The following is a 22805-nucleotide window of genomic DNA, read 5'->3' as shown; positions in this document are numbered from 1 at the left end:
CGCTAAATTGCCCCTTAACTGGAAAAAATAATTGGGTAATCTAAATTTTAAAAAAAGGCACATTCTGAATCGGGGTCCATGGAACAAAATAATAAAAAATAAATGGGAAAAAAGAAAATAATCAGGAAGGACTTACAAGATGACCACCACTTTTAATCTTTATTATTGTCACAAATAGGCTTACAATAACACTGCAATGTGAAAATCCCCTAGTTGTCCCACTCCGGCGCCTGTTCGGATATACAGACGGAGAATTCAGAATATCCAAATTACCTAACAGCATGTTTTGGAACTTGTGGGAGGAAACCGGAGCACCCGGAGGAACTCACGTAGACACAGGGAGAATGTGCAGACTCCACACAGACAGTGACCCAAGCCGAGAATCGAACCTGGGACCCTGGCACAGTGAAGCAACAGTGCTACCGTGCGGGCACATTGGTTAGCAGTGCTGCCTCACAGCGCAGGGACCCAGGTTTAATTCCGTCCTTCCGTGACTGTGTGGAGTTTGCACTTTCCCCCAGTGTTTGCGTGTGTTTCCTCTGGGTGCTCCAGTTTCCAGTGCCCCACAGTCCAAAGATGTGCCGTGGATTGGCCGTGGTAAACTGCCCTTTAGTGTCCAAAGTAAGGTGGGTTGTGGAGTTATGGGATGAGGGCGGGGGAGTGGGCCTAGGTAGGGTGCTCTTTCAGAGGATCGGTTTAGACTTGATGGTCCGAATGGCCCCTTCGGCACCATAGGAATTCGCTAAAAAGATATCCTGGTTAATTTCTAAAATTTTAAAAATTGGACACGAGCTTTAAAAAGCCCAAATCTATGTCCTTCTGTGATCCTGAACAAAAAGGAACTTCCTGGCAGTGTCAGAAAAGCTGACATCTGTTATCTCTGAAGCAAATTCAAAGGGAATTACATAAAAACCATCCACATTTCATAAGCCAGGCCGGGCCGGGCCACCAGAGTCAATTAGGGCAAAGGACACTGGAACGTCCTTTCAAATTCTTTTCTTTCTTTAAATATAATTATTTTTTTCAATTAAGGGACAATTTAGTGTGGCCAATCCACCTTCCCTGCATATCTTTGGGTTGTGGGGCTGAGACCCACTCAGACACAGGGGAGAATGTCCAAGCTCCACACAGACAGTAACCTGACGCCGTGAGGCAACACTTGTAACCACTGCGCCACCCTTCCTTTCAAATTCTCATCGGTTGGAACATTACAATCTCAAAAATCCAAACAAAGGAATATACATCTTTGTCCAAGTGGAGTGTCCTGAGACACCTCCTCTGCGCACAACCCCACCCCCCCCACACACACTTGAAGTCCTGCACACAAGTCTGCCAACTTTCTACGACCAAGCAGCAGCACAGAAACTTGACTCTGTCCAGGTTTGAATGCCTGGCTCCACCTACAGGAAATTCTGCCCCCGCACCTGCAAGACTAATTCATCTCTGCATACCCATCTCACTGCGAACGTCTCCACTGGAAATGTGAATTATCTAGCATCAGTTCAACCTGCTGATGTTAGGAAAACAAAGGTAGTTTTAAACTTATTAGATTTGTATTGGTAAACATCAGAAATAAGGTATAATTAAGTGTATTTAATTTAATGTTTCTGTGCCTGGCAGGATAAAACCTGTAGTTAGATTTGTGCTGGACAAAGGTGTTTTGTATGTGTGGGGGTTGGTTAAGTTCCAACTGTTTTTCTATTATGCTTAAAAGAGGGCTATGGCAAAACAAATAATTTGCAACAGGAGGCCACTTTTCAGAGGGAAAGGCTTTGCTTTGGTCTTTGTTTGAACTGGAAACCAGAGCAGTTCGAAACTGGACACTGGGGAGTGAACAGCTCTCAACTCTGCTGGACAGGACAAGAGAGTTGCAAAGATACAAGCTTCCTCAGGAATAAGATACAATCCAGGGATGGAAAGAACATTTAAAACACCTGAAGTTAAGAATACAGAGACCAGTAAAGGAATATAGCATCATAATCCAGATATTTCTATGTTTTAATAAATGTTTTATCAGCAGCCCTGTGACTCCGTTCCTCCATTCTTGTCAAAAAAAAAGAAAGAGTTATGGTCTTTTGAGCCAGGGTTCCATTCTGGGATCTTTCCATCCAGTTATATCAACTGAGTTTGCAACACAGACCTCTGTGAAGGGATACACCATTGGACTCTTGACTCTGGACTCACACAAAACACTAATTCTTTACTGTGATCATTGCCCTGTAAATGTTTCTTTCTCTATCCTCTCTTTTACTATGCTAATATGCAGGCAGCTACATAGCGACACCCCTTCCCACATTTTGAGTGCGTGACTTATTTGATAACTTGCAAATAGTTTCATGTCATCAACATGAGTGAACCCTCGGAAGGTGATGGGACCCGATAGCGTCCCTGGTCCTGCACTCAGATCCTGCATGGACCAGCTGGCAGATGTGTTCACAGACATCTTCAACATCTCCCTACTCTGTTGCGAGGACCCCACCTGCTCCAAGAAGACCACCATCATACCCGGGCAAAGAAGAACCAGGCAACGTGGCTCAACGACTATCGTCCGGTGGCCTTGACATCGATTGAAATGAAGTGCCTCGAGGGGTTGGTCATAAGAACATAAGAACTAGGAGCAGGCGTAGGCCATCTGGCTTTTCGAGCTTGCTCCGCCATTCACAAACTAATGAAGCAGGGGGATGGGAACCAATGCAGGAAGTCGGAAGGTAGTAAAACAGGGACGGAAACAAAAGGCATTAAGGGGGAACGTGTAAGGCAGAGAAGACACAGTTAAAAATCAAAAAGGGTGACAGTAAAAGGTACGGTGACTGAGGGGAGCTCAGTGAATAGGCCCAGTAATACTAAAAGGAATAAAAACATACATGGTAAGCGACGCGGCAGGTTGTTACATGAAGATATGGGTACAACGACAAGGAAAATTAGGAGAAAAGTTAAGAGGAAATATAACTTAGGAGAGGTTATTGATTGAGGTATTACGATTCAAAACAGAGGTATAAAAGCCAACATTCTTTACCTGAATGCACGTAGTATTCGGAATAAGGTAAATGAGTTGATGGCGCAAATCATCGTGAATGACTATGATTTAGTGGCCATTACTGAAACATGGTTAAAGGATGGTCACGACTGGGAGTTAAATATCCATGGGTATCAAACTATTCGGAAGGACAGAGTGGATGGTAAGGGAGGTGGTGTAGCTCTGTTGTTTAAGGATGACATCCGGGCAATAGTAAAGGATGACATTGGTGCTATGGAGGATAAGGTTGAATCCATTTGGGTGGAAATCAGGACTAGTAAGGCAAAAAAAATCACTGATAGGAGTAGTCTATAGGCCACCAAATAGTAACATTATGGTGGGGCAGGCAATAAACAAAGAAATAACTGATGCATGTAGAAATGGTACAGCAGTTATCATGGGGGATTTAAATCTACATGTCGATTGCGGTCAAGGCAGCCTTGAAGAGGAGTTTATAGAATGTATCCGCCATAGTTTCCAGAACAGTATGTAATGGAACCTACGAGGGGACAAGCGGTCCTAGATCTGGTCCTGTGTAATGAGACAGGATTGATTAATAATCTCGCAGTTAGGGATCCTCTCGGAAGGAGCGATCACAATATGGTGGAATTTGAAATACAGATGGAGGGTGAGAAGGTAAAAATCGAACACTAGCGTTTTGTGCTTAAACAAAGGAGATTACAATGGGATGAGAGAAGAACTAGCTAAGGTAGACTGGGAGCTAAGACTTTATGGTGGAACAGTTGAGGAACAGTGATTCCAAGCGATTTTTCACAGTGCTCAGCAAAGGTTTATACCAACAAAAAGGAAGGACGGTAGAAAGAGGGAAAATCGACCGTGGATATCTAAGGAAATAAGGGAGAGTATCAAATTGAAAGAAAAAGCATATAAAGTGGCAAAGATTGCTGGGAGATTAGAGGACTGGGAAATCTTTAGGGGGCAACAGAAAGCTACTAAAAAAGCTATAAAGAAGAGTACGGTAGAGTATGAGAGTAAACTTGCTCAGAATATAAAAACAGACAGTAAAAGTTTTTACAAATATATAAAACAAAAAAGAGTGGCTAAGGTAAATATTGGTCCTTTAGAGGATGAGAAGGGAGTTTTAATAATGGGAAATGAAGAAATGGCTGAGGAACTGAACAGGTTTTTTGGGTCGGTCTTCACAGTGGAACACACAAATAACATGCCAGCGACTGATAGAAATGAGGCTATGACAGGTGAGGACCTGGAGAGGATTGTTATCACTAAGGAGGTAGTGATGGGCAAGCTAATGGGGCTGAAGGTAGACAAGTCTCCTGGCCCTGATGGAATGCATCCCAGAGTGCTAAAAGAGATGGCTCGGGAAATTGCAGATGCACTAGTGATAATTTACCGAAATTCACTAGACTCTGGGGTGGTCCCGGTGGATTGGAAATTAGCAAACGTGACGCCACTGTTTAAAAAAGGAGGTAGGCAGAAAGCAGGAAATTATAGGCCAGTGAGCTTAACTTCGGTAGTAGGGAGGATGCTGGAATCTATCATCAAGGAAGAAATTGCGAGGCATCTGGATAGAAATTGTCCCATTGGGCAGACGCAGCATGGGTTCGTAAAGGGCAAGTCATGCCTAACTAATTTAGTGGAATGTTTTGAGGACATTACCAGTGCAGTAGATAACGGGGAGCTGATGGATGTGGTATATCTGGATTTCCAGAAAGCTTTTGACAAGGTGCCATATAAAAGGTTGCTGCATAAGATAATGATGCATGGCATGAAGGGTAATGTAGTGGCATGGATAGAGGATTGGTTAATTAATAGAAAGCAACGAGTGGGGATTAATGGGTATTTCTCTGGTTGGCAATCAGTAGCTAGTGGTGTCCCTCAGGGATCAGAGTTGGGCCCACAATTGTTTACCATTTACATAGATGACTTGGAGTTGGGGACCAAGTGCAATGTGTCCAAGTTCGCAAACGACACTAGGATGAGTGGTAAAGCAAAAAGTGCAGAGGATACTGGAAGTCTGCAGAGGGATTTGGATAGTTTTAAGTGAAGGCTATAGTCTGGCAGATGGAATACAATGTTGACAAATGTGATGTAATCCATTTTGGTAGGAATAACAGCAAAAGGGATTATTATTTAAATGATAAAATATTAAAACATGCTGCTGTGCAGAGGGACCTGGATGTCCTAGTGCATGAGTCGCAACAAGTTGATTCACAGGTGCAACAGGCGATGAAGGCGGCAAATGGCGTTTCGTCCTTCATTGCTAGAGGGATGGAGTTTAAGACTAGGGAGGTTATGTTGCAATTGTATAAGGTGTTAGTGAGGCCACACCTGGAGTATTGTGTTCAGTTTTGGTCTCCTTACTTGAGAAAGGACGTACTGGCGCTGGAGGGTGTGCAGAGGAGATTCACTAGGTTAATCCCAGAGCTGAAGGGGTTGGATTATGAGGCGAGGTTGAGTAGACTGGGACTGTACTCGTTGGAATTTAGAAGGATGAGGGGGGATCTTATAGAAACATTTAAAATTATGAAGGGAATAGATAGGATAGATGCGGGCAGGTTGTTTCCACTGGCGGGTGACAGCAGAACTAGGGGACATAGCCTCAAAATAAGGGGAAGTAGATTTAGGACTGAGTTTAGGAGGAACTTCTTCACCCAAAGGGTTGTGAATCTATGGAATTCCTTGCCCAGTGAAGCAGTTGAGTCTCCTTCATTACATGTTTTTAAGGTAAAGATAGATAGTTTTTTGAAGAATAAAGGGATTAAGGGTTATGGTGTTCGGGCCGGAAAGTGGAGCTGAGTCCACAAAAGATCAGCCATGATCTAATTGAATGGCGGAGCAGGCTCGAGGGGCCAGATGGCCTACCCCTGCTCCTAGTTCTTATGTTCTTATGTAACAAGGAATTTAGACAAAGGAGAACCAATACACGTGATTAATTTAGGTTTCCAGGCCTTTGACAAGGTGCCGCATAGGAGACTGCTAAATAACTTAAGAGCTCATGGTTTTCAGGTAAGATCCTGGCATGGATAGAGGATTGGCTGACTGGCAGAAGGCAGAGAGTGGGGACAAGGGATATTTTTCAGGATGGCAGCCGGTGACTAGTGGTGTGCCTCAGGGGTCAGTGCTGGGACCACAATGTTTTACAATATACATTAATGATCTGGAAGAAGGTACTGAAGGCACTGTTGCTAAGTTTGCAGATGATACAAAGATCTCTCGTGGGACAGGTAGTATTGAGGAAGCAAGGGGGCTGCAGAAGGACTTTGACAAGCTACGAGAGTGGGCAATGAAGTAGCAAATAAAATATAATGTGGAAAAGTGTGAGGTTATGCACTTTGGAAGGAGGAATTTAGACATAGACTATTTTCTAAATGGGTAAATGCTTCGAAAAGCAGGTGTACAAAGGGACTTGGGAGTCCTTGTTCACGATTCTCAAGGTTAATGTGCAGGTTCAGTCGGCAATTAAAAAGGCAAATGCAATGTTAGCATTCATGTCAAGAGGGCTAGAATACAAGACCAGGGATGTACTTCTAAGGCTGTATAAGGCTCTGGTCAGACCCTATTTGGAGTATTGTGAGCAGTTTTGGCCCCCATATCCAAGAGAGGATGTGATGGCCTTGGAAAGGGGCCAGAGGAGGTTCACAAGAATGATCCCTGGAATGAAGAACTTGTTGTATAAGGAACATCTGAGGACTCTGGGTCTGTACTCGTTGGAGTTTAGAAGGATGAGTGGGGACCTTATTGAAACTTATAAGATACTGCGAGGCCTGGGTAGAGTGGACGTGGAGAGGATGTTTCCACTTGTAGGAAAATCTAGAAGCAGAGGTCACCATCTCAGACTAGACTAAAGGGACGATGCTTTAAAACAGAGATGAGGTGGAATTTCTTCAGCCAGAGGTTGGTGAATCTGTGGAACTCTGCCGCAGAAGGCTGTGGAGGCCAATTCACTGAGTGCCTTTGAGGCAGAGATAAATAGATTCTTGATTAATAAGGGGATCAGGGTTCTGGGGAGAAGGCAAGAAAATGGGGATGAGAAAATATCAGCCATGATTGAATGGCGGAGCAGACTCGATGGGCCAAGTGGCCTAATTCTGCTCCTATGTCTTATGGTCTTTAAACAGCGGTGTCACGTTTGCTAATTTCCAATCCGCCTGGACCACCCTAGAGTCGTGAATTTTGGTAATTTATGTCATGAGGCACATCAACTCCATCCTCCCAGAAGGCTTAGATGCACTGCAATTTGCATACCGCCACAACCGGTCCACAGCAGACGCCATCTCCCTGGCCCTGCACTCACCCCTGGAGCATCTCGACAAGGATTCCTACATCAGACTCCTATTTATTGACTACTGCTCCACCTTCAATACTATAATCCCAGCCAAGCTCGCATCAAAGCTACAAAACCTAGGACTTGGCTCCTCACTCTGCAACTGGATCCTAGACTTTCTGACCCATAGACCACAATCAGCAAGGATAAACAAAACCTCCTCCAAGGCTGTGCACTTAGCCCCCTACTGTACTCCCTGTACACACACAACTGTATGGCAACGTTTGGCTCTAACTCCATCTACAAGTTTGCTGACAACACGACCGTAGTGGGTCAGATCTTGAACAACGATGAGTCAGTATACAGGAGGGAAAGAGTGCTGTAATGACAACAATCTCTCCCTCAATGTCAGCAAAACTATAAAGAGTTGGTCATTGACTTCAGGAAGCAAAGTACTGTACCCACCACTGTCCGCATCAATGGGGCCGAGGTGGAGATGGTTGACTACTTCAAATCCCTAGGTGTGCACTGTCCTGGAGCACTCAAATCGACGCTACAACCAAGAAAGCACAACAGCGCCTATACTTTCTCAGTAAACTAAGGTAATTCAGCATGTCCACATTGACTCTTACCAACTTTTGCAGATGCACCACAGAAAGCATCCTATCTGGCTGCATCGCAGCCTGGTATGGCAACTGCTCGGCCCAAGACCGGAAGAAACTACAGAGAGTCGTGAACAACGCCCAGTCCATCCACAAACCCGCCTCCCATCCACTGACTCTATCTATACCTCCCGCTGCCTTGGGAAAGCAGGCAGCATAATCAAATACCCTTCCCACCCAGCTTATTCAGTCTTCCACTTCTTCCTATAGATACAAAGACCAGGGAGTAGATACAAAAGTCTAAGAACACATACTAACAGGTCCAAAAACAGCTTTTTTCCCACTGTTACCAGACTCTTAAACGATCCTCTTATGGATTGACCTGATCTCTTCATACATCATCTCTACTTAGTACTACACTCCTGCATGCTTCATCCGATGCCTGTGTCTATGTATTTATATTGCATCTTTTATGTTTGCCCTATGTATTTCTTTTCATGTAAGGAATGATCTGTCTGAAGTGTACACAGAACAATACTTTTCACTGAATCACGATACACGTGACAACAAACCAAACAAAAGACCAAATTTTAATTCAATTCATAGAATTATAATGTGCAAGATCTTGCTATTTTCAGGATACTTACATCTGAAGCATGATGCAAGCTCATGTTCATAGAGGTAGTTCCATTTCTACGGCTTGGTAATGTACAAACTGTAATTATCTTTAAACTTAATTATTGAGGTCTGATGTATTGAAAGCCAGCAGAAAATATTCACTCAACTACGCAGCAATCAACTTCAATTGCGTTGGCAGAAGCAATACAATTAGGGCTTGCTTACCAGCAGAGGGAGCAGCATGCAGGGAATAGTAGGGGCAAAATTGAAAGAAAAGAATTTAAAGAACAAAATCTCCCAAATTAAAAAAAACGCAAGATCATTGCCTCCAGGCAGTAACCTCCTAGGTCAAAAGGCAAGGCAAAGCTAGCCAGAATGGCTCTAATGCCTGTCAGTACTCACCAAGTGGCACGAAGCCCCGAACAGGGCTTGTATCTCGACTACTCTCACGGCTCGTATCGCGGCTGCATCCCTGACTCATGCTTGGTCGAGGGATACGGCTGCTCCGTGCTAGCATGAGTTGAGAAGAGTGGTAAAAGTGTGAAGTTCATTACAGTAGCATTTTAAGTGAAAGATTCCACAATATTTGTACGGTTAGCATCCAACTACCAATGATGCTGTTAAACATAAACAAGCATAGTAACATTGCTGGATATCCACATATCAAACAGTATGAAGGATCAGTTTAGAAAAAAATAATAATCAAATATTATAGTATTACTTCAATTTAAGAGAGGAACTTTGGTGGCAGGAACATATGAAATAGGAGTAAACCATTCGGCCTCTGTTCCACCATTCAACTAGATTGTGGCTGATCTTCTAATGCCACCATGCTTTCTAATATTATCATTTATTAATAAAATCTTACATTAATAAGCCAATAAAATTAGAAAACTTCAAAAATTCACAGAAATCCCTGGATCAAGTTCTGAAGATAACCAATGGAAAATGAAGCAGCACAGTAAAGTGGCAGAAAACAAGACGACAAACAGTTTCCAACCACGGCTACAGAGCATGGGGAGGTACGAAACTGATCAGCTGGCTTCATGCAGGGGAACGGGAAGAAACAAATAAACAAAGCATTGTTCTGTTGGGGGGGAAAGAGAGCAAATATAGATTTTTCAGGCTATTTGCTTAAGTTTCCCATTTCAAAATACATTGGCGTGTACACAGGGGGAGATCAGTGTTTCAGCCGCTGGGGTTGAGGGGGGGGGGGGGGGGGGGGGGGGGGAGACAAATTTTCATCTTCTTAGCTGCAAAGATGAAAATGCAACAAGGAGAAAAAAAGAAAAAGTGAGAAAATGCTACGCTTTTGTTTTCAGTGGATGGCAAATCAATTAAAAGTGCCATTGGACAGGGCAGCACGGTGGCGCAGTGGGTTAGCACTGCAGCCTCAAGGCGCCGAGGTCCCAGGTTCGATCCCGGCTCTGGGTCACTGTCCGTGTGGAATTTGCACATTCTCCATGTGTTTGCGTGGGTTTCGCCCCCACAACCCAAAAATATGCCAGCTAGGTGGATTGGCCACGCTAAAACACGGTTCTTCCAAGAGTGATCTTTTGTCACTAATTTGGATTTAGTTGGTTTATTTAAACAGTATATCAGTACCCCACACAAAAGAAACACAACCAGGAGCGCCAACATTAGAACCCCTTGCTCTATAGGTTAGCCAATATTAAATGGGCAAGAATTGTGGTGCTACTATCAATCCACATAACAATGGAAAAGGGAATAAGAAATTGTTGGGGACTCCCATTCCAGACTGCTAGCCCACAGATATATGTAGCAAGTATGCACAAGCTAATGTGTGTAGTTGCCTGTGATTCTGCAACCACTTCACCAGTGTACACATTCTCAATGTTTTAGCATTGTACAGGAAAGCAGCTAACATCAGTGCAACAATTCCCTTGTGTGAATCAGCATTTTTTTAAAGGAGAAAAAATTTAATTAGGTTAAATTATGATAAATGTAATTAAAACAACTTAAATTTGCACATAACACAAATAACAAAACCTTTACATTCTCCTTAAAATCGCTCAGTTAGAGTAAATTTACATATTGGAAAAATAGATTTTTCAGGTTATTTGCTTAAGTTTCCCATGCTGGCTTGTACACAGCAAATCAAATTAGATTATGTAAATGAGGGAACAGGGCAAGAACGATTTCATAACAAACATTTTTACTGGCATACAGAGCAACCACCTTCAATTTATTGATTGGTTGGTAGAGACAAACTACCAATACTAATGAATTAATGAACGTATGACTATTGTTTTACCATAATGACCTTATGTATTGACAAGGGAAGGAACAGACTGTATTTGAAAGTTAATGAATAATAAACATTAGTTGCAGTACTTCTTAAGGAAGAAAAGGTCCTATTGCAGCTGTGCCTCAGTTTCAGACGCTTGAATGAGATATTAGCACTATAATTTCTTCCTACATATTTCAACTGGTGCGAAAAATCTGCTACAAATATTGATTCAACTGAACTTATATTCAGATGTTAAGCCAGAAGTAATATCTCACAACTTGCACGTGAGTAAGGAAAAAGCATAAAGATATGCAACATTCCAACGGTTAGTATTTAAGTGTGTTTCAATTGTTACATTTGTCTCTGCAGCAGCTTTGACAATGTTGAATTTATAGGACATGTTTTTTTTAAAAGTAGAATGTTGCATAATGTACATATTAATTACAACCAAGTACATGTGTAATACAAACTACTGGAGGAAGAGATTCAGCCAAATATGCAAGCTGAACTCGACAGAAGAGACCCTGCTGGCATTGGTCAAAGGTAAAAATAAATTTCAATGCTTTTTTGCCTCAAATAATTTTATTTGCATATACATTTTAGATGCTTACACACCCACAATTAGTGGTGCTGCTCACAAGGATTCATGATCTAGTCTTCAGGTGAAGCAGAGTTACAGGTTTAGGAATAATTAGGGTGCACAAATATAATTCAGTTCCCATTTCAAAGCCATGTATTCTGTTGTTATACTTGTACTTTCATTATAAATTCCCACGTCAGTATTAATAATGAAATTTGCTGTGTGAACTTGTTACACAGTAATTACACCCTCCTGCCTATGATGGCATTGCAGCACCTTCACTGGGAAGAGGGGGGGGAAGAGATAGCGGGGGGGGGGGGGGGGGGGGGGAGGAGAGAGAGAGAGAGAGGGGGGGGGGGAGGAGGGGTGGATAAGAATAGTGAAATAGTGTCATATTTATTCCTGTGTTAACATCTGTACATCTTCCAGACATAATTAAGCAACAAGTTCAGTTTAGAAGGCACATTAATAAACATCTGTGGTCTGGATAATTAAGTCTTACCCAAGCCCAATCTGTTGGGGCTGGCTTCCCTACTGCAGCCCTGACTGCGAGGGATTTTGCTGCGTTTCTCGGATGTTTGAGGTACTACAGATACCCTCTGAGGCCCGCTGCTCATGCCGGAATATGTGCTTCCAAGGAGTTTTCCAGGTGAGCTGGATCTGCTTCCAGCTGTAAAAATAAGCAACAAGAAGCTGGTTAAAAATGAAACATCTGCAACGGGATAATTAAGCTGTGGCGGGAGAGGTGCTGAGGGACATTATTGGGAATCAAAATTAAAGCTCCCAACGAATTAATTACTTCATAATAAATAAAACTGTTAGCTCAAAGAATTAGCTTTTCTTTTTTAAATATTAAACTAGCAAAATGTGCATGTTATACACTGTTACTGTGAAACCTGTAAAACACTGTGTTGTGCTGATAACTTGTATAATTAAAGGATGAAATGTCTGTAGATTCATTATGGTTAGGATAATAGCTCAATTTGCGGGCTTATTGAAGATAAAATTTCAAAACCATGATATTCAATTTCTGAATTGAATGCCTTCAGTGCTTAACCGGCCACTGGACATATATAAAAAGCTCAGTTCCAAATCTCATGAAAAAAGAAACAAGAGGTACAACTGTGGTTTACAGGGGTGAAAAAAGTCAATATTTTTGCACAGATATATTGCACATATTAACCATAAAAACTAAAAGTAATAATTTTCTGCAGGTTAATTTACTCTCATAGGTGAAGAAAAACCTTACCGCCTGCAGGATTAGCTGATCTGGATCCTGTGCATGGAAGCAGGTAAAAGGGATAGGTGCAAGAAGTTCAATTGAAAGAACAACAAAATGCAAAGACTACAAGAATTGTCATGGACATCATTTTGGGCTAAGCTTTTTAAACGTCATATAGGTTTTTGAAAACATTTAAACTATGCTAGAGATAACATTTTAGGTTTGTTTCGGTGTTAACTGCAATATTACGTGTTTTCATCAACAACGTCTGTTCAAATACTGACATCGGAAAGTAGAAGCAAGATTGCTCCACTTGTTGACCAATGAGAAAATGATGTATCCTATTATAACACACATTAGAATTCATATCCAACTTTTACTTATTTATTTCTGTTTATTTTGTAATACCACCTTGCTGATTCAATTTACTATGACAAATATTACATGTTTTTTTCATTTGTATTGAAATGAGCTCTTTGACTATTGGTGCATGCATGCTCAAAGCATCCCATTAATGTCTTGTCATTAAGCATTTGTTTAAGACCTTTTTTTTGAAAAAAGGTAACTAAAATGGGAATTTCATCTGAACATTCATGCATGAATATATTTGAAGAAACAAAGTTAATGACATGAGCGTGAATATCCTGGAAGGACAAAAATAAAGCCTTAGAGGGCAGTAACAACGTGCAAAGTTGAATTACATTTGTGAGGAATACTACCACTTTTGCCTGCTTCTCTGAAATCATAGTCATGTTAAAAATAAATAGCTAGAAAGTGAAAATACCTTCCTTAAAGCTTTGGAAAACAAAATATTACAGGTAAATAGCCGTTTGATTAAATTAAACATCAATATGCACCATCAGAAAATCAGGGAACATAGATTCAACCCCAACTCTACTAAACTGCTAATCTGTGTACATGAAAGAGAACGGAATCAGAGATGAACAGTTTCTCAGACATTAGAGGGTAAAAAATAATCAGCAAGGAAACCTTTGCTGGGCCACTAATGGACTGCAAGGCTACCAATAAGTGAGGCATGAAAATTGATCACACCTGCCGTCTATGCGGAAAAGTGCAAAGTTAAACCAGCCAATTAATTCTTCATTGAAATTCATTGCTACTGCGATGGAATGGTTTAAAAAATGCAGTTACCGCTATTTAATAAGAATCACATACTATTCCCAATAACGGTGAGAATGGAATAGAATTAAACTTAATACTTTAAAATAGCAATAGACAAAGTTCCGAGTGCTTAGACATGATTACAATTTTAAAAATTTCCTTGGAAGCATTAATTAGTTTCACTTACGTTGGGACTGAGATACTACTTTAGCTCGGCTACGGCCTCTGGTATCAGAGGGTGTACTGGCTACACTGGTGGCACTCCCAGCACTCTGGCGTCTAGAGCGCACTCGACCTGTGCACATACACAAATACACTCAGTAAGAAAATTCGCAACTGACAGCCACACAGTTAGCATTCTTATCATTTATGTACCATTTACACACTTCAGCATATTAGAAATGGTTCACAACTGGTACTATTGCAGATGCAACATAAATTGTGTAAGAAATTTAAGATCTTCCTTAAAAAAAATCAAGTATTGGATTACCAATATTAAAGATGCTCAATGGTTATCTGAGCCTTAAAAATGACAGAATATCAATGAAGTTCAATTTGAAGTAACAAAGGAAAAAATGGTCAGCGTAAAATGGTATTCTTCCCCTTTCACAAGAATCCAAAATGTGCAGTTTTGCACCGTGCGTGAGTATATTTGCACAGCTGAGATTATAAATACAGATGGAAGCAGATTTCCAATACACTTCAACTCAACAGAAATAGCTATGTTAAGTAAAACACAAGAGGTAGCAATACACCTGCAAAAGTGAAATGCACACAAGTATTTTGAGCAAGGGTGAAACATATTTTGGCATATGCAGTGTGTTATATGCAAGATAACTGTGATAATTTGACATCATCCAGATTGGAGTTGATTTCATTTGCGATGGGAGGTTTTCCATGAAATGAGGTTTACATTTCCACAAAATACTTTGATTCAATAATTCAGAAGTAATTCAGCTTGCCTGGCAAATATATAGCTGACCATACTAAATGGATGACACTGATCAAGTTCATCAATACCATCTTATCAATTATAATGTTGCAATCATCTACCCTGTCCTTCCCAATAGTTAACTGCTGTGGAGGAAAGAACAATGGCCCAGATCTGCAGTAAATGGCAAAGAGGGTTAATTTGTTGACTGTATTTTAAATTACATTCTACTTTTTCGTAGGCTGCAGCAGGAACAGGAACTCGAGTCTCCCAGCTGCAGCAGGTATCAATAAGGTAAGTCGGCAAGGTGCAAATCCAATAAATCCGCTCCCCAATTGACATTGTGAGCCGAAGGTGCGCCGCTCGAGGTCTATTTTCTGCTCAATGACAGGTAGGTGTTTTAAAGTGTTAATTGTTCTTTTTTTTACATTTTGCTCATTCAATTTTCAATTCCAGTTTCCCAATAGCACTCCCAGCTCCACCGAGCCTATTCAGGCGATGCGTAACTTTCAGATTTGAACACAAGTCAGCTTCCCATAAGCTGCGGTTCCACTGCATGCCTGAATAGTGGCAACCTTTTTTTTAATTAACATTTTATCGAGGTATTGAACCTGCTCATCCGGGCCACTGTCACGTGAGCCCAGTGAACGACCTTAAACTGTATCAGGCTGAGCCTGGCACATGTTGTGGACGCGTTGACTCTACTCGACGCATCTGCCCAGAGGCCATCCTCTAACTCTCCTCCTAACTCCTCTTCCCATTTGTGTTTCAGCTCCTCGGTCTGTGTTTCCTCTGACCCCATAAGCTCCTTATAATGTCCGAAACCTTCCCTTCTCCCACCCACACTCTGGAAATTACCCTGTCCTGTACCCTCCTTGGTGGTAGGAGCGGGAAGGTTGAGACCTTCCTGCGTAGGAAGTCCCACGCCTGCAGGTACCTAAATTCATTCCCTCCAGTCAGTTCACATTTCACCTCCAGTTCCTTCAAGCTGGGAAATGTCCCCACTATAAACAAATCGCCCATCCTCTCAATCCCTGCTTTCTGCCATATCCGGAACCCTCCATTTAACCTCCCCGGGGCAAACTGGTGATTATTGCAAATTGGAGACCAGACCGATGCTCCCTCTGCTCCCACATGTCTCCTTCACTGCCCCCTCTGACTCTCAGGGCTGCCACCACCACGGGGCTGGGGGAGTAGCGGGCCGGGCAGAGGCGTCGTAACCAACGCCCCCAAACTAGTGCCCTTACAAGATGCCGCCTCTACTCGCTCCCACACTGACACCTCCCCCCCACCACACACACCACCACCACCCGCTTCCTAATAATGGCTATATTCACCTCCCAGTAATAATTACAAAAGTTCGGGAGTGCCAGCCCGCCCTCCAACATCCCGTTTTTAAACTCGCGGGGTCTTATCCGCCTATACAAAGCCCGAGATCACCTGGTTGACCTGTTTTAAAAAAGGACCGAGGAATAAAGATGGAGAGGCACTGAAACACAAACAGGAATCTCGGGAGAACCGTCATTTTCACTGTCTGTACCCTCCCAGCCAGTGACAGGGGGAGCACGTCCTACCTTCGAAATTCCTCCTTCAGTTGGTCTAGTAGTCGGGCCAGATTTATAGCTTGTGCAGCCGTTCCCATTCCCGCGCCACCTGGATGCCTAGGTACCAAAAGCTTCGCCAGCCACTCTAAACGGCAGCTCCCCCAATCACCTCTCCTGCCCCCTTGCCTGGATCGCAAACATCTCGCTTTTCCCCATGTTCGATTTGTAGCCCGAAGACAGCCAAAATCCCCCAGAATCTCCGTAATTTCTTCCATCCCGTCCAATGGGTCCGACACATACAAGAGCAGATCGTCCGCATATAGCGAGACTCTGTGTTCCACCCTCCACGGACCAGCCCCTTCCTGCCCTTTGAGGCTCTCAACGCAATTGCCAGCGGTTCTATGGCCAGTGCGAACAACAGTGGGGAGAGAGGGCAGTATATAATAGCTCAATGTCAGCCTGTTCGTCCGAACCCTTGCCACGGGCACCTCATATAGCAGCCTGACCCAGTCAATGAAGGCGCACCCAAATCCAAACCACCCCAGTACCTCCCACAGATAATCCCATTCCACCTGTTCAAATGCCTTCTCTGCATCTATTGCGACCACTTCCTCTATGTCCCTACCCTCTGGGGGCATCATGATAACATTCAACAGCCTTCTTACGTTGGCCGCCAACTGCCTCCCCTTAACAAATCCCATCTGGTCCTCCCCAATCACATCCGGAACGCAGTCTTCAATCCTCGAGGACAAGATCTTAGCCAACAATTTGGCATCTACATTTAATAGGGAGATTGGTCTGTAGGACCTGCATAACTCCAGGTCGTTGTCCCACTTCGGGATCAATGAGATAGTGGCCTGTGACATCGTCAGGGGAAGCCCACCTCTCTCCCTTGCCTCATTAAATGTCCTCATCAGCAGTGACCCCAGCATCCCAGAGAACCTTTTGTAAAACTCCATGGTGTATCCATCCGGTCCCAGGTGCATGGCCTTCATCCCATCTGCTATTTCTTCCAACCCAATCGGGGCCCCCCGCCCTTCTACCAAGTCTTCGTCAAACATCAGCCTCCCTAAGAATTGCCTCATCCCCTCCGGCCCAGCTGGGGGTTCCGACTCATACAGCCTGCTGTAGAATTCCTCGAACGCCTTATTGACCCCAGGTGATTCTCCGACCAGGTTCCCATCCCTGTCCCTTACACCACTATACACACAGTCCCATTCAACAAGCACACCATCTGCTCAACCCCCACTGCGCTTCCATTAGCTAGACCGCCCAGCTAGCTTGGTGGCCCCTGCCCATGGTGCCAGACATTTTCCCACCTATTGTTCCCCCCCCCCCCCCACAGACCCCCATATGCAAATGTAACAATCCCAACCCAATTGCCCAAAAGAAACTCAAAGAAAATCAAAAAGACCCAACATCTAATATTCACACATTCATCCCCATCAGTGCAAATGCAAACTTTAACTCAAATAGCTCATCCGTAGACTCCAAATCAATACAGAAGGCATTGCAAGTAACGTCCAAAGACAAAAACTTTTTTCTTTTTAAAAAAAAAATAAAGAACACTGCGGCACGGTTCAGTTCAAACACCTCAATCCGCTACCAGCCCTTTCCTTCTAGCGAAGTCCATCGCTTCTTCGGACGACTCAAAGTAGAAAAGCTGCACTTTGTGAGTGACCCAAAGATGGGCCGGACACGTAGTCCAAACATTACCTTCTTCTTAAAGAGGGTCAATTTTATCTGATTGAACCCTGCACTCCTCCTGGCCACATCCATGCACAGTTTCTGATATATACGCAGGATTCTGTTCTCCCATTTACAGCTCTGTGTCTGCCCGGCCCACCATAGAATGCACTCCTTGTCCACGTACCTGTGGAATCTCACTACAAATGCACTCGGGGGGGGGGGGGGGGGGGGGGGGGGGGGTCGCCTCCACGCGGCTTCCTTGCTAGCGCTCTGAGCGTCCTGTCCATCTCCAAGGGTCAGGTAAACCTCCTCTCCCTGGTAGCTTCTCAAACATACCTGCTATGTATGCCCCTGCTTCCGCTCCTTTAGATCCCTCTGGGAGACCCATGATTCTCAGGTTCTGCTGGGGGGGGGGGGAGACCTGTTCTCTAGGCCCACCACCTTCTCCTGGAGCCTTTCCTGCTAGTCTCTCAGCATCCCCACCTCCAATTCCACTGCAGCTCAGTGCTCCTCCTGCTCATTCAATGCCTTCTCCACTTTCTGGATCGCCCGATTTTGAGCATCCAGTCTGAGTTCCAGCCACAGAATTGACTCCTTAATCGGGTCCAAGCATTCCTGTTTCTGTTTGGCTAAGCCATCCTGTATGAACTGCATCAACTGCTCCGTTGACCGCTGGGCCGTCGAGCCAGAACTTCGTTCGTCCGCCATGCTTTCTCCCGCTGCAGCCTCAGTCCAAGCCTTCTCCGTTCGCCTATTTCTTTCTTTGCGAGCACTCCTGATCCGTTTCTCCATGCACTGATGTAGGATTCTTCATCACAGTTGCATCCAACATCAATTTTCCATTTCAGATCCGACAAATAAAATCGGGGGGAAAGGTCCAAAGTTCCGACCCGAGGGGGAGCCACCAAATGTGCGACCTACTCCTTCCTAGCTGCCACCGGAAGTCATAGTGGTGAACTTCTGAGTGTTCACTCCTATTGGGAACACAAGAACTGGAGCATCGAGAACAAAAAAAAAAAGTGGCCAATATCAGGGGAACAATCCCCCTCAGTCATGAACACTTCAGGAGACCATGGCAATGCACAGTTCATCACTAGATGTACAAAAGTAAATTAATGTCAACCTTGGTCAGGAAAATATATCTTCCTTTTGAAGGAAAGAATCCAAATACCCATACCCATTCATATCACTTGCACCAGTGATCTGTTCCACGTTGTAATCATCTTGATGTAACAAACAGCTCCCGACTTTTAACCTGCATCTTTTCCTTCGAATTTTATACATAGTTTTTTTCCTATCACAACCAATTTCAAATCGAAACCTCCGACAACATGAATTCATGTCTCCATGTTACGTTTTACTAAAGTGAGTAACATTAGTGCTGCAATCTAGGGATCCATTATCCTGAAGGCAGTCCTCTGTTCTCTGCTGCTTCACGTCTGCCACAAAATGTGCATCTAATACATGGCAGCATTCCAAATTTTATACTTATATTATTATGTTATAATACATTGCACAAACCCTTTGTAATAGAATGATCCGTTAACTTAGTTTGTTCTATTTACCCAATATTTGATCCAGTCAGGAGCTTTAAAAAAGAACTCTTTCAAATTTATCATTAGCAGAATAAAGGGACAAAATGATTTCAGGCCAGCAAGAGTTCAGCATTGGAGTGGAGTGAAATCAGGCAATCCTGCATTGTTACCCAATATAACTCACAAAACATTAATCATACGTGCAGCATGGTGGCACAGTGATAGCACTGCTACCTCACAGCTCGAGGGTCCCAGGTTCAATTCCGGCCTCGGATGACTGTCTGTGTGGAGTTTGCACTTTCTCCCTGTATCTACGTGGGTTTCCTCCGGGTGCTCCAGTTTCCTCCCACAGTCCAAAGATGTGCAGGTTAGGTCGACTGGCCATGTTAAATTGCCCTTATGGTCCAAAAGGTTAGGTCGGGTTACGGGGATAGGGTGGAGGCATGGGTTAAGAAGAGTGCTTTTGCCAAGGGCCGAATGGCCTCCTTCTGCACTTTAAATTCTATGATTATATATTTAATATGTTTGGCTTGGAGAGAATTATGTCCATTGTGTGAAGGTACCTTGCACATTTTAACTTAACAGAATTTGCGGAATTTTAAAATTCCTATGTTGTGGGATGTAACTCACCCTTGCAGAGGTTCGTGGCCGTAGTTTGAATGAAATGAAAAATGAAATGAAAATGAAAATCGCTTATTGTCACGAGTAGGCTTCAATGAAGTTACTGTGAAAAGCCCCTAGTCGCCACATTCCGGCGCCTGTTCGGGGAGGCTGGTAAGGGAATTGAACCGTGCTGCTGGCCTGCCTTGGTCTGTTTTAAAAGCCAGCGATTTAGCCCAGTGTGCTAAACCAACCCCTCTTTGATTGAACAGATTAAGTATTTCTTTCAAAAAGCTGGTTTAGTCCTAGCTCAAAGTATTCAGCATGTATAAATTTATAGTTTCTTTTACTCAAAATAAAAAACATCTCTCCACTTTCAGCTAATATGCAGAAATAAAACGCATGCATGCTACAGATGATCACTATGGTGAAATTGTAAAATACAAAATATGGGATAATTACAGTGCTGTACCTGCAACATTAAACTTGAATGTTCCAAGTGGATTTCTGAGTAGTGGCCAATAAAGAACATCAACAGATAATTTGAGCGTGTTTATATATTATCACAAATGGAGCAGCAGGAAGTTACAGTAATAGAGAGCAGTGAGGCCATGGCAGGATATGAACAGGAGGAACGCTTAAACAGAGGTATTGCTGTACTGGCGGGCAAGTCAGAAAGCGTTGGGTGATGTGTGAACAGGATACAAGTCATATAGAGAGAGAGATTTTTTTCCATCTGTTACCACTGGGTACTCTAACTAGACTGTTCTGACAGTAAAATTATAGACAAAAAATATGCAGTGTTCAACAGAAATCCAAGATACTGGCTTTTTGCCACTGACTGAAGTAAGATTGCTAGAGCAGGAATATTTTGTGGTTGCATATTCACATAAAATATTGAACAGTGGTTTTCAGCAGGCAAAACAAAAATGCCAATTTAATGTTTTGAAAAAACAATTTATTAGAATTCCTTAATGACATTCCTGTGACCTGGTTTCATCACCAGCTCAGACTGACTGAATTGAAGTCTAATTTTTCTGACAGTTATAACAATCAAATTAAATTAGTTTGGTCAGTCAAGGGGGTTCCTAGAGGGCACCAGTCTGTAGTGAAAACTTAACACTGAGCTAACTGACAGTCTGGCACAAAGGGATCACAAGGATGACAGTGTTGGAAAATGGAAATGTCATACTGCTGACATATGGTCCTAAGATTGAGTTACAGCATATAGTGCATAGGAGGGTTTATCCTGCAGCTAAACTGACTGGGGAATGCTTGGCACAAGATCTCTTTTACTCCCAAGCACATCTGCCAATAATATTGCACCAATGTCACAGGAGGACAGAAATTGGTGCCACCATCCATTTCCAGCTTTATTACAAAAATCATGCAGCCTTGAGGTACATGCACAGAAAAAGCGGAGTCATTATGGTTTAGAAATTTCTAATATGTTCCAAGATGCAGAATCAGCAACTCAATTCACAAAATCAACTGCCCTGCTGGCAATAGAAATTTGGCATTCTGTAGTGGAAGCAAATTAGAGTCCATTTGCCACAGAAAAAAAAACATGCTTCTCTTGTTCAAGATTACTCTTTTATTCATCACCTGGTTAATAAATAATTGTTATTTTCACACTCATTGTGCTCAACTCTCATTATTTTATTCATTCTAATCCCTTGCAATATTGTCCTCTCTTCTCGCGGGTTTCAATAATGTTTCCCGTTTTTTTTTGCCCCCGTTCTTTTGTTTGTTACAAGCCTGAAAATCTCTTCCCTCACAATGAAATAGTGTGTATGCAAACTGAGATAACGAGAAGCTGGGAGAAAAAAGGCACAGGAGAGAATCGGCCAAGAACATTAATGAAGCAATAAATAATAAAAGGAAAACAACAGCAAATAGGACAATAAATAGAAAAGTATACTTGATGAATCAAGAAACAAATGGAAAATTATGAGGAATAGCCAAAAACAGTTACAAGAGATAGCCAACAAAACACCTGGACTTGCAAAATTACACAATTTTTGAAAACCAGCAACAAAATGATTAACGGGTTCAAATACCTATTGACAGTGAAGGGAAAGCCAGTGAAACATTATTGCCACCTAGTATACAAAAGAGATAAAGAAAAATCAAACCCATACAACTCTTCTACTACTCACTAAACCCAACACTACCACCTGGAAGAGGCAAAATAAAAGAAAAATATAATGTACATGTCTTAGAATGTCTTGCTGCGAAAGGGACATTTTAGCAGTGATCCTAATTGACATTGGCCTAGGGATGCAATTCCTATGTTGGCGCAGTCAGTCAGTATAAACTATCCTGAAACTTTCAAGAGAAATTTTAAACTCAATGAGTCTCGTCTAAAAGGAACCTTTTCTGTTTACTTCTATTTCTCATTAATTATAGAAATGAGGAATATTGATTAATTGAATGAAGGAGAAAAAATACTTTAAAAAACCATGCCATGTCAGTCACTGGTCTTGCTTACAATCATCAACAGTAGCTGGTCTGGCTTACAACCAACACTAAGCTCCCAAATTTCACATCAACTGATAGTTGAGTCAGCGATGTAGGACAGCTCCAAGATAAATGTTCATAGATCGCTCGAGATTAAATCACAAGAGCACAGAAGACGGGTTGTGAAGACGATAGATCAGCCGTGTGTCGAATGCCAATTGCTAATTAGTGACACCTGCAGTGCAAATATGCAGATATAGAATTTAAAAATGGAACAAAAACTCATTCAGCCAGCTCAACCAGTCTGTGAAGAGATGATCATTCTCACCAAATTACATCTTAGGGTCCCAAATACGGACATTTGGCCAAGGTATCAGCATTCTAGTGGT

The 22805-nt window shown here is 42.7% G+C and overlaps 1 protein-coding gene across 1 annotated transcript in view; it reads right to left on the bottom strand.

The window, feature by feature from the left end:
* clasp1a (cytoplasmic linker associated protein 1a) overlaps window positions 1-22805 on the bottom strand; it is a 357689-nt gene that overhangs the window by 148023 nt on the left and 186861 nt on the right. The window contains 3 exon segments of the mRNA XM_038790034.1: window positions 8885-8992; window positions 11816-11983; window positions 13845-13952. Of these exon segments, the coding sequence (XP_038645962.1) occupies window positions 8885-8992; window positions 11816-11983; window positions 13845-13952 (384 nt within the window).

The sequence above is a fragment of the Scyliorhinus canicula genome, chromosome 2, assembly GCF_902713615.1.
Source record: "Scyliorhinus canicula chromosome 2, sScyCan1.1, whole genome shotgun sequence".
Classification (NCBI taxonomy): Eukaryota; Metazoa; Chordata; class Chondrichthyes; order Carcharhiniformes; family Scyliorhinidae; genus Scyliorhinus; species Scyliorhinus canicula.
This window is presented reverse-complemented; position numbering and strand designations above follow the sequence as displayed.